General features: G+C 43.1%; 1 protein-coding gene across 1 annotated transcript in view; it reads left to right on the top strand.

Annotated features, from left to right (window-relative positions):
* Window positions 1–2,883: 2,883 nt before the first annotated feature.
* tnk2a (tyrosine kinase, non-receptor, 2a) overlaps window positions 2,884–12,240 on the top strand; it is a gene marked incomplete at both ends in the record, with an annotated part of 57,671 nt that continues 48,314 nt past the window's right edge. The window contains 3 exons of the mRNA XM_080752385.1: window positions 2,884–3,043; window positions 4,649–4,719; window positions 7,072–7,284. Of these exons, the coding sequence (XP_080608511.1) occupies window positions 2,884–3,043; window positions 4,649–4,719; window positions 7,072–7,284 (444 nt within the window). The remainder of the gene's footprint in view (window positions 3,044–4,648; window positions 4,720–7,071; window positions 7,285–12,240) is intronic.

Here is a 12,240-nt window from a genome sequence, read left to right as displayed (position 1 = left end):
TAGAAACACTGCACTACACAGTAACGTAGAAACACTGCACTACACAGTGACGTAGAAACACTGCACTACACAGTAACGTAGAACCACTGCACTACACAGTAACGTAGAAACACTGCACTACACAGTAACGTAGAAACACTGCACTACACAGTAACGTAGAAACACTGCACTACACAGTGACGTAGAAACACTGCACTACACAGTAACGTAGAACCACTGCACTACACAGTAACGTAGAAACACTGCACTACACAGTAACGTAGAAACACTGCACTACACAGTAACGTAGAAACACTGCACTACACAGTAACGTAGAAACACTGCACTACACAGTAACGTAGAAACACTGCACTACACAGTAACGTAGAAACACTGCACTACACAGTAACGTAGAAACACTGCACTACACAGTGACGTAGAAACACTGCACTACACAGTAACGTAGAACCACTGCACTACACAGTAATGTAGAAACACTGCACTACACAGTGACGTAGAAACACTGCACTACACAGTAACGTAGAAACACTGCACTACACAGTAACGTAGAAACACTGCACTACACAGTAACGTAGAAACACTGCACTACACAGTAACGTAGAAACACTGCACTACACAGTAACGTAGAAACACTGCACTACACAGTAACGTAGAAACACTGCACTACACAGTAACGTAGAAACACTGCACTACACAGTGACGTAGAAACACTGCACTACACAGTAACGTAGAAACACTGCACTACACAGTAACGTAGAAACACTGCACTACACAGTAACGTAGAAACACTGCACTACACAGTAACGTAGAAACACTGCACTACACAGTAACGTAGAAACACTGCACTACACAGTAACGTAGAAACACTGCACTACACAGTAACGTAGAAACACTGCACTACACAGTAACGTAGAAACACTGCACTACACAGTAACGTGTGGTTTTGTGGTTTTTGTGTTAAACTTCTCTAACAATCCCACACTGCAGTTAAATGAACAGCGCAGATTTTGCAGTGCATGGGTTTATTTCTGTGTGTGCGCGGGTTTGTGTGTCTGTGCCTCCGAATGAAAATAGTTTGTCATACCTGCTCTCTCTCTCTCTCTCTCTCTCTCTCTCTCTCTCTCTCTCTCTCTCTCTCTCTCTCTCTCTCTCTCTCTCTCTCTCTGCGAGTGTGCGTGCTTCATCTCTGTACTGAAATCTTTGCACACCTTTCTGCTAATACACCAGATGTTGTTGTTGTCGATGAAGGAGACAAATCAGTTTCCATTCTTGAAGTGGCCTGTACCTTTGATTCTAGCTTGGAGTCATTAAATACCAGCCGCTCCTACGAACCATCGCAGAGCTAGGCTATAGGTGCAATCTATTTGTGTTCATCTTTGGCAGCCTTGGACATGTACATAGGTTGGTTGTTAGAGTCTAGGACAATGATTAAAGTGTGTGCGTGCGTGCCTGTGTGCGTGCCTGCCTGCCTGTCTGTCTGCCTGTCTGCCTGTCTGCCTGCCTGCACCAGATGTTGTGGACGATGAAGAGTCCAGGGAAGTGTCTGTCTTAGAGATAGCAGCACCTTTGACCTTAGCCTAGAGGAAGCCTTAATGGCCAAGGTCATTAAATACCAACCACTGCTAAACACCATCTTGGAGCTGGGCTACAGGTGCAGACTATTTGTCTTTATTTTTGGCAGCCTGGGACTCACAGGCTGGTTGTTAGTGAGGTCTCTCAGTATCGTATCGCAAAGATTCGCAATATATCGTGATACTATTGCATCGTGACCCAAGTATCGTGATATACGTATCGAAAGATTCTTGACAATATCCACCCTATATACCAGGGTTCCCCAATAGGCGGCCCGCGGGCCATTTGCGGCCCGCGGGGGGCTACTGTCTGGCCCCCACCAACCCCAGTAATAATGGTGGTATAAGAGCAGCAACAACACATATCGTCGTTGTCGAGTGGAAACCTTGCATCTCCAAATTTGTAGGTTCTTTCGCAAAGTAAAGCCCTGCTTCATCATACAAGGCCGTCGCACAAAAGTAGTGAAAACAGCAGATCTACAAGCACACGAGGCGTTGTGTGCTTGTAGATCGGCTGTTTTCACTAGTTTAAATCATTTTTAAAATGATAAATGATAAATGCAAAACGAACGGTTTTGGACGTACAATATTTTCACCCGACAACGACGATATCTGAACTGTCGCTGGAGTAGTGGAAAAGACATAATTCAGCCCCTTGGGGAAAACTAATTGGGGAACCCTGCTATATACTGTATATTATACTGTACAGATGCAGTGTGATGAAGGAACAGACTGGCTCTTAGAACTCCTAACAGTAACATATATATTATATTATAGATGTAACAGTAACATATATATTATATTATAGATGTAACATATATATTATATTAACTCTACAGATGCAGGACGAGGGGACAGACTGGCTCTTAGAACTCCTAACAGTAACATATATATTATATTATAGATGTAACAGTAACATATATATTATATTATAGATGTAACATATATATTATATTAACTCTACAGATGCAGGACGAGGGGACAGACTGGCTCTTAGAGCTCCTAACAGTAACATATATATTATATTATAGATGTAACAGTAACATATATATTATATTATAGATGTAACAGTAACATATATATTATATTATAGATGTAACAGTAACATATAATATTATAGATGTAACAGTAACATATATATTATATTATAGATGTAACAGTAACATATATATTATATTATAGATGTAACAGTAACATATATATTATATTATAGATGTAACAGTAACATATATATAATATTATAGATGTAACAGTAACATATATATTATATTATAGATTTAACAGTAACATATATATTATATTAACTCTACAGATGCAGGACGAGGGGACAGACTGGCTCTTAGAGCTCCTCACAGACGTGCAGCTGCAGCAGTACTTCGTGCGGATCAGAGACCAGCTCAACGTCACGCTGCTGTCCCACTTCGACTACGTGAAGAACGAGGACCTGGAGAAGATCGGCATGGGACGTCCTGGTAAGACCCTGGGAAAAAGCCTAGCATGCGTTGTTGCTTCTTGCGTTTCTGCGTTTTCTCGGTGACATGGACACTACATCATTTCAGCTTCATATGAATGCGTGATAAAAAGGCAAAACGCAACGGCAATATCCCGGGACCTCTCCGTTTTCTCTACAGAACGTTGCCGTACTGTATGTATGGGGCCTGAATTATCAAAGGCCAGATAGGAAAGTGCAGCAGTTTTTACTATTGTGAAATAAATGCAAATGTCTGTTCTGCTCTGTGGCAGATCGGGATTCTATTGTATACACATATATAAACATACAGGGGGATGTAGCTATCAGCTGTGTCATACTGTGCAGTAGGTCTATGTCAATCCATGGTTTGAATGAAGCCACTTTAGCCAAAAATAGCATATCTAGAATCTCACAGTGCAGCACTTGGTACCTTCTCTCATGTCTATTACATTCTATGATCTTATAGTTTACTGACCCAAACTATAGGATAATGTAATGCAAAGGGCATAGAGGCCAGGCAAGCCCAGTATAATAACATTTTCAACCAGACTCGAACTCATGACCCTGTATATCAGAGGCTAGAACACTATCGACTGAGCTAGTGAGTCATAAGCATCTGATTTTAATTTGTAATACATAAACACATAGATCTGCATTATTTGTGTTTCATATATGACATGGGTTATTCAGTCCGATATATAAATGATTCTAAAGGGTTTTCATCGGGAATCGAACCATGTTCTCCGGCTCAGAGAGAGAAAATCATAGCAATGCCTTATGCTCTACCGACTGAGCTAAGCGAACTGTAAAGTGGCAGAAATCTTGCTACAGAAGTAGTTCTCAAAATGCAGAGTTGGTACAAAAAAAAAAAAAAAGAAAATCGTCCAGTCCAAACTCCGGCACAGTCTATGCTGCTCTCTGGTGTCATGTTCAGGGTGTTCTGGTGTCTTCTATGACAGACTAATGACAGTCTAATGCTGCCCTCTGGTGTCATGTTCAGGTGTCACGTTCAGTAGTCCTGAGTGTGAAAAAGTATTTTGTCAAAGTCTTATGTATTCGCACTCTTTCTCATCCCACTAAAAAAACATACAAGATTGACACTCAATATTTCCCAAGGTTTAAAGCAGAATTCTAAGCTTTCCAGCAGTGTGGTGTATGTTCGAAAACTCCTCACAGATCCTCTACTTCAGCTTCATAAACTTTTTTTTATTTCAAGTGGCTGTATTTCAGAAACAAATTCCCAGTGGACATTTTGGGGGGAAACGCGTTGCAGTCCCGGGCTTCTAACTAAAATACTATACAAGATAAAAGTTCACTTTCTTTTGCAGGTGAAAGTAGGCATTCTAATCTTGATTCAGAATGAAATTTGCTCATATCTTACTATTTTTGGATTCGCTGTGGCTCTGCAGAGTTGTGGCAAAATGGTCAAAAAAGTCTGGCACATATACCCACCCAAATTGGAAAAGATGCTGGCACTAAATGAGTTAAATAGTTTAGATTATATTTTGCCTCTTGGATAAAGTAAAGGTATGTTTGAAACACATAATTTTTTTCTTAAATAGTTCATATAATGTTTTGTAAAGGTATGTTTTCTCATGTGTTTCAGGTCAGAGGAGGTTGTGGGAGGCAGTGAAGAGGAGGAGAGCTCTCTATAAACGCAAGTCCTGGATGAGCAAGGTACACACACACACACTGATGGCTGATGGACCCCGCCCACTGTTGCGTTGCAGTTGATTGTAACTAAATAACCTTGCAAGTTACAACTGTGGATGGGTATCGTTCACCTTTGAATCGATACGGTACCTTTTTCGATACCTGGGAATCGATATGATACCCTTTTCGACACCATTTTCGATACTTTTTATTTAAATTTAACTTTAACACGGAAAGAGTGGTGACTCGCTGCTGCGGTAGAGCAGAGGTGGTGATGATGATGATCACACAGTGTGGCGGAGCGGAGAGTATAGACGTTGGATAATCATCATAATCATAAACATTATAGGCTATTGTCGGCTATTTTCCACAGTAACGAGTGTAGCCTACTAAAGCAGTCATTAAACTCTCAGTAGCCCAACTGTTACAGATGAGACCAGCCAGGGGTGCGTTCCAGAGTATCGAAACAAGGTATCGTTCGTTTTTACGTGAACCGATACCCGATAGTATCGACGTCATGCGATCCGATCGATACCTTAAAAGTATCGCAGACGATACCCATCCCTACAACTGTGTTTTCTTTCATTTATATGGTAGAAGCAGACCTGCCAACCCATACGCATTTTGCGTAGTAAGCACGCATTTTTAGTCTCTGTACGCAGGTACGCAAACTCCTCTAACGGCTACGCATTATCGGGTGATGGTAAAGTGAGGCAAACATTTTTGCTCCATGCCGTGTAGTTCCTCCCAGGCACCACATGAATGGTGTGTGAATGGGGCGCATGGCGCTGGGGAGCACTAGAACGGAAGCGATGCTCGTTTTATCGACAGAAGAAGAATGATTGGCGGACTGTTTGTTTTGGTAATAGAGTTATAGAAGAAGGTTTTGGTTTAGTTCAGCATGCACGCATCTCACAGCGACGCAGACGAGTTATCGATCGGATACATAACGGCGATATTAATCAGATTAATGTATAAAGAAGATGATACGGAGAAGGGCTGTGGTGTTGCGCGAGTCGATGCACAGCGACTGTTCGCCCTGTAGTGCTGCCAACGAGTCTAACAGGTAATAAACTTTTAAAACCCTCCTCTGAGGTGAATTCACATGTCATAGCAGCCACGATGGTGAGAATTGGTGAAATCTTGTACTATGCCTAACCTAACCCTATCTGGCGACGCTGGTGAAACGAAACAACGAGCTGCTCCGGTCCGCCTGGAGTTATACTTCGTCATACGACGGTTTTGCAGCGAGCAACCAGTCGGAAAATGTCAAAACGTGTGACCCATCGAGTATGAATGAATGAATGAATTAGGCCTATGTGTATTGTCAAAAACATTAACAGTGAACACATTTATCACCTGTGAATATATGAATGACATTAATGGTCTATCAGTATCAACAATGAGTAGCCTACAGCCTATATGAATGAATATACAGACTAGGCTGTATGTGATCTATACACAATGTTGGCCTATATATCAATTAATGGATGGAATAGAAACCTACATGAGTTGAATACTTTCAACTTAATGCAAATCATGCACAGAAAGGTGGTTTTATTTAGGCTGCTCAATGAACAATGTTTAACAAAGACACAGGTAAATATTTAAAGGTAAATAGCCTACCTGACAATGTAAAGCTATTTTGCTATTTGAATAACATGATTATGTTGATGTATGTTCATTCATTAAGTCACTGGTGAGACTGTTTTGCTAGTCTATTGTTAACTAACTCTGAGCAAGTGCAGTTAGTATATTTTATTAAAGATTTGTCAACAATATTGCCAAAGCAACATTACTGTATTGCCTGGTAATACTAGCCTACTTTTTCTCCTGACCAAATGGCATTTTTATTTAAAAGGTTGTTCTAACATCTTGCCTCCTCCTATTAGTGTAAGTCAAGACATGCAATGTGCTACATTTCTGGTGTGAAATTTTGTTAACATAACTGTAAAGGTCCCACCCAAAAAGGTGCATGGAACCCCCCAAAATATACGCTGTTTTGTGCGGGAAAACAACAAAAATTGCAACGCGGGCGCTGCGCGGGCGCTGCGGGCGCCGCGCGGGCACGAAGTGCCCGCGCATGAGTACTCAAAAAAATTTGCCAGGGTTGGCAGGTCTGTAGAAGTGGTAGAAAAGCAATTTACCATTCGAGGGTCGTGGGTTGTTGGCTGATTTAGGTTTCAGGGTTGTGGCACGAGGCGAAGCAGTGGTAAATCAGCCAACAACCCACTCTCTCTCTCTCTCTCTCTCTCTCTCCTCTCTCTCTCTCTCTCTCTCTCCTCTCTCTCTCTCTCTCTCTCTCTCTCTCTCTCTCTCTCTCTCTCTCTCTCTCTCTCCTCTCTCTCTCTCTCTCTCTCTCTCTCTCTCTCTCAGGTGTTTCCAGGTAAGCGGCCAGACGCTGACTCCTCCCCCTTGCCCGCGGGGGCGTCTCCCTCTCTGGCGTCCCCTCCCTCCTCCTCCAATCAGCAGGGGGCGTCGCTCACCTGTCTGATCCGGGAGGCGGAGCTTACTCTGCTGGAGCGCCTCGGGGACGGATCCTTCGGAGTGGTGCGCAGGGGAGAGTGGACCGGACCCAACGGCAGGGTGGTGAGTTCGATCCCTGGGTTAGGGTTAGGGTTAGGGTTACGGTTAGGGTTAGGGTTAGGATCCTTCGGAGTGGTGCGCAGGGGAGAGTGGACCGGACCCAACGGCAGGGTGGTGAGTGAACTCTGACCCTGTGATTACAATTCACAATTTGAATCCAGAGCGACTTACAATAAACAACGTAATCAACATCAATTTCTAAAACGGCTAGTTCCATTCCTTGATTCTGACTGTAACCCACACCTTGAATCAGTTTATATCAAAGCCAAGTGCGATATTTCTTTCCACTGTGCCGTGAGGCTGAACTAGAGAAGCGAGCGTTTTATTTCCTCTCAAATCCTGCCGTGCGGGTGCTTCTAAGCACCGCCCGCAGGCATAGGACAGTGACTGAATGGCTCCGGGCGGGGCTTGTAAAGGCAACAAGCGCCCTATATTCTCCAGGCACCACTCGGCTGTTTAGCTTAGGTTGCTATGCTAGCGTTTTGATGTGATGTTCACCCACATAGCAGCTAAATCTGGATGAAAATAAACATATGTATGGATCGAATATGGTTCTTAACATGAGACTGATCTAACACATAAGTGTTGTTTCCCTATTTTTTTGGCAAAAAGATTGACGTGACTTTGTAAACACACACTGGCTTCCGCAAGTTCCATTCCTGGATGTGACTGCATGGTAAACGCAAGGAAATGTCTCTTCCTGGTGGCGGAGAAGTGTACTTTTTTCTTTAAATAATGCAATGCTATGATTTTCATGTTGCAATTATTGTGACCGTTTTAGAAAAGCAATAAGCCACGCGAGGCTTGTGGTTACCGGGGTAGTATACACCGGCTGAGAGGCGTTGGTAACCACTCGCCTCTTGTGGCTTATTGCTTTAACATCAAATGGAGATAAATAGTAGGCTAATCTTAGGTGGCATTCACACAGGCACGTTTTATTGCGGTTAGGGTTAGGGTTAGCTTAAAACGAATCCTGTAGCGTATTGTCGGAAAGAAATTGTCTGGCCAGAACTCGGTGAGCATTGATTGATCTGTTGGGCCAACACATTCTCACCCCAAGGCGTCAGACACCTGACGCCTTGTCAAGTACCCTGGTGCGTCACAGCAGGGGACGCCACGGGTATGTAGGGTGGCCAACTCCCAGAGTTGATATAGAGTTGAGATACCCAACAGGTATGAGATACCCAACAGGTATGCCTACTGCTTCAAGTAGGGGACGCTTTAGGTATGCCTACTGCTTCAAGTAGGGGACGCTTTAGGTATGCCTACTGCTTCAAGTAGGGGACGCTTTAGGTATGTAGGGTTGCCAACTCCCAGAGTTGATATAGAGTTGAGATACCCAACAGGTATGCCTACCGCTTCAAGTAGGGGACGCTTTAGGTATGCCCAGTGGTCAAAAAAAAAGAACAAGAAAAAAAGTCATTCCCCTAACGCAAACATGGGCAACTGGCGGCCCTAGGGCCACATGCGGCCCCCACCTTCACTTAATGCGGCCCACAGGTTAACACATATGGTGCCAACCCCGAGTTTCCCGAGTTTGTATTGGTACTAGTGCTGTGCCAACCCCGAGTTTCCCGAGTTTGGGCCGTTTTTGAAAAAAAAAAAAAAATCTTTTTTCAAAAAAATGTTTTGGACCTCCAGAAATGTATTAGGCATGATCGCGATCGCGAAATTGCATGTTTAACCCCCATACCAACCCATTCTTTCAAACATGGCAGCCATGTTTGTTTACATCTGAAGAAAACATAATGGCTGATAAATCATGAATGCCTGAACGGATTTCCAAGCGGATTTTTTTGTTTGAAAGCTGTGAACAGCATCTACACACGTGGTGCATCATCTAGGCATGGGCGTGCACTTTTTACACACTTGCACAATTACATGGAAGTCTATGGTAACCATGGCAACGCGAGACATTGAAGAGAAAAAATCATTGCAACATAAGTGTTAATATCTGAATACTGATATATTATTGATTTCAGCTGTTACAATTCCATTTCCAACCATGCAAACATGACTCGCTTTAATTACTTCAGTCTATAGTAGCTTATTGACTAGTACAAGTATTATGTCCAATGTATTTGTATTTAAGTTCAAAAAGTTAACATAGGAAGAACATATAAATGCATTTGAAATTAAATAAATGTCTTACTTTTCAGGATTCCAATTAAAAAAATAGCAAAAAAATAGCAGATCTACAAGCTCAAAACGTGTCGCACCGCGACGCATTTTGAGCTTGTAGATTTGCTATTTTTGCTATTTTTGACTGTATATATGCATTGTGGCCCTCTGGACCGAGTGTGAAAATATAGTGGCCCTTTCCATCATCAAAGTTGCCCACCCCTGCCCTAGCGGTTCTCGATACCACCATGTAGGGTTTACCAGCCACCCGACGGTCCCGATCACGCCACACTATCCACGGCGGAGCTGTGCCGTCTCAGCCGCGAGGGGCCCCGGGAGTCACCGTCGAGGGCGTGGTAGCGAGCGACTTGCCGTGACGATCGGTGCGGACAGCGGACGACTCAGCGGCGTTACCGAGTGATGTGACGTTATGGACAGAATAGTACATTTTGACCAGGGGACTGCTTCTGCGTCCGAATGCAACTCAAAAGGGACTGTACTGCGGCAGTGTCCACGTCAGGGACGTGCTGGCCATTGGGAAAAGCGGGACAACTCCCAAACGGCCGGTTCATTCCCAGCCGTTAGGAAAAAAATCTAAATAAAATTTCGTTCCATTTTGGGGGCTGGGTGGCCAACAAAGTAAATCGTCACTGTAGGGAAGAAACCTTGTATCTGCAAGATACAACAGTAGTGAAAACAGCCGATCTACAAGCACACGAGGCGTTGTGTGCTTGTAGATCAGCTGTTTTCACTAGTTTAAATCATTTTTAAAATGATAAATACAAAACGGTGGTTTGTATGGTTTTGGACATACAAGGTTTCCACCCGACAACGATGAAATATAACTCATGTAATTGGCCCACTGGCTTGTCACTTGTCATGATCTGAAATGGCAAAGTAGCAGCAGCGCTATAGAGAGATCTCTCTCTATAGCGCGCAATGAGGGCCTCTCCAACTCTTTTTCCCGGGCTGAATCAGGGGCCCAGCACGTCCCTGGTCCACGTTGTCAAAGATAAAAACACAAATAAAAGGGGGTACAGTTTGTAAGCATCAGGCATTCGTGGAATGAGCAACACATCCAAACATGTGGGTAGTGCCCCTCAAAATGGTCAAAATGGCCAGGCAGGCCTGCAATACTGTTCTTTTGGTGTTCACCTTTGCTGCTTGGAGCATTGAATGATTGCACTCTCCCACAGTAATAAGGAAAAGAGGAAAAACAACACATATTGGCCATTTTTACACTTTGTTAAGGGGCACTTTTCAACCTATGTTCATATAATTGGTCCTCACTCAAAAATAGCTTCTTTTCTTTTTCTTTTTCTCAGAGGAGGGCTGTGGGCAGGTCAGAAACCCATCGTCTTGTGACATCATCGATTGCCAATCCAGCTTATAGAAACTGCAGGCTTTCTATTCCTGAAAAGTTGCAATGTTAAAGTGGAAGCCATTGTTCTCGCGATAATAAAAATCTAAATATTATATTTTTGCTACGCACGCACGCACGCACGCACGCACGCACGCACGCAAGCATCGTACTTTATGCTTCGTTGCGACCGTCAGATTGCAGTTTATTATGAAAACCTCCAACTCATGTCCGTCAGTCAGTCAGTGAGTGAGTGAGTCACGCTACAACCGCCTCGCTGCTCGTCTCCAACAGGTGGCGCCAGAGCGCCACCGGAGGAGAGGCACGGTCCAGTCACTATAGATGTATGACATCACTGTTACTGGAAGTTATGTGGGAACGCCTACTGAGTGGCAAAACACTAATTTCTGCCATTGACAGCCCAAACATCCAAACAGAAAAGTCCTGTCTGATTGTACTAAACAAAGTTAAACTCGCCAACATTGCGGCTGTACTGAAAGCTTGAATTATCCTCTTTCTATCTGCAAAGTCTTTGTTTCATAAAAATCCACCAAAAATATTGTTTTTTTGGGGTTTTTTCTTTTTTTTGTGGAAAATGATGATGTCACAAGACGATGGATTCTGAACTACCCACAGCTCTCCTAGGAGACTTGGACTGAGTAGAAAAAAATGGTGATATTTTATCATGAACATTAGTGAGGACAGGTTGAAAAGTGGTGAACTACTCCTTTAAGCTCAGTGTCAGGGAAGCCCAAAACGAGAGTAAATGCCAGCAGAACAGTATTGCAAGCCATTTTGGCAAAATGTTGGTCGGCGCTACCTACACGTTTGGCTGGGTAGCTCATGTTTTGAATGCCTGATGCTTACAAGCTGTACCTCGTTGTAAAGGTGACGAATTAATGATGAAAATGATACAAAACACAATAGAAATTGGTATTATTAAAGGGGAGATATAATGGACCGAAATCAAGTTTCCTTTCTTTTTGTGCTGAGTTTATTTCACCGTGTCCAGGTGTCTGTAGCAGTGAAGTGTCTTAACCCATTTAGGCCTGAACACATTATGACGCAATATTTTATGCTTTAAATATAAAAAAAATAGCAGATCTACAAGCTCGCAGCGCAGCACTCGGTGTCTTGTAGATCTGCCATTTTTGAAAAATCGTGGAAATTGGAATTTTGACCCGATTCTATAAGTGTCTTTTGAATCCTTCTAAGATTTTTGGAAAAAACCCTATGTTTCTATATCAGCAATCTGGCCAGCCATCGTCAAAGAAAAGGTCCTTTTCACATAACTGGAGCTCAGTTAGTCTGTTCTTGAGAGACTACTATGTCAGTGGTTCTCAAACCTTTTCATGTGAAGGACCCCCAAAATGATATTTATTTGGCCCACGGACCCCCATTTCAAAATATCTAGTTCCAGGGACCACCCAGAAGCAAAATTTGAGTTACAAACGTTCTCTTTGAAAATACACATATTC

Source organism: Nannobrachium achirus, assembly GCF_963921795.1.
Source record: "Nannobrachium achirus genome assembly, chromosome: 21".
Taxonomy (NCBI): domain Eukaryota; kingdom Metazoa; phylum Chordata; class Actinopteri; order Myctophiformes; family Myctophidae; genus Nannobrachium; species Nannobrachium achirus.
This window is presented reverse-complemented; position numbering and strand designations above follow the sequence as displayed.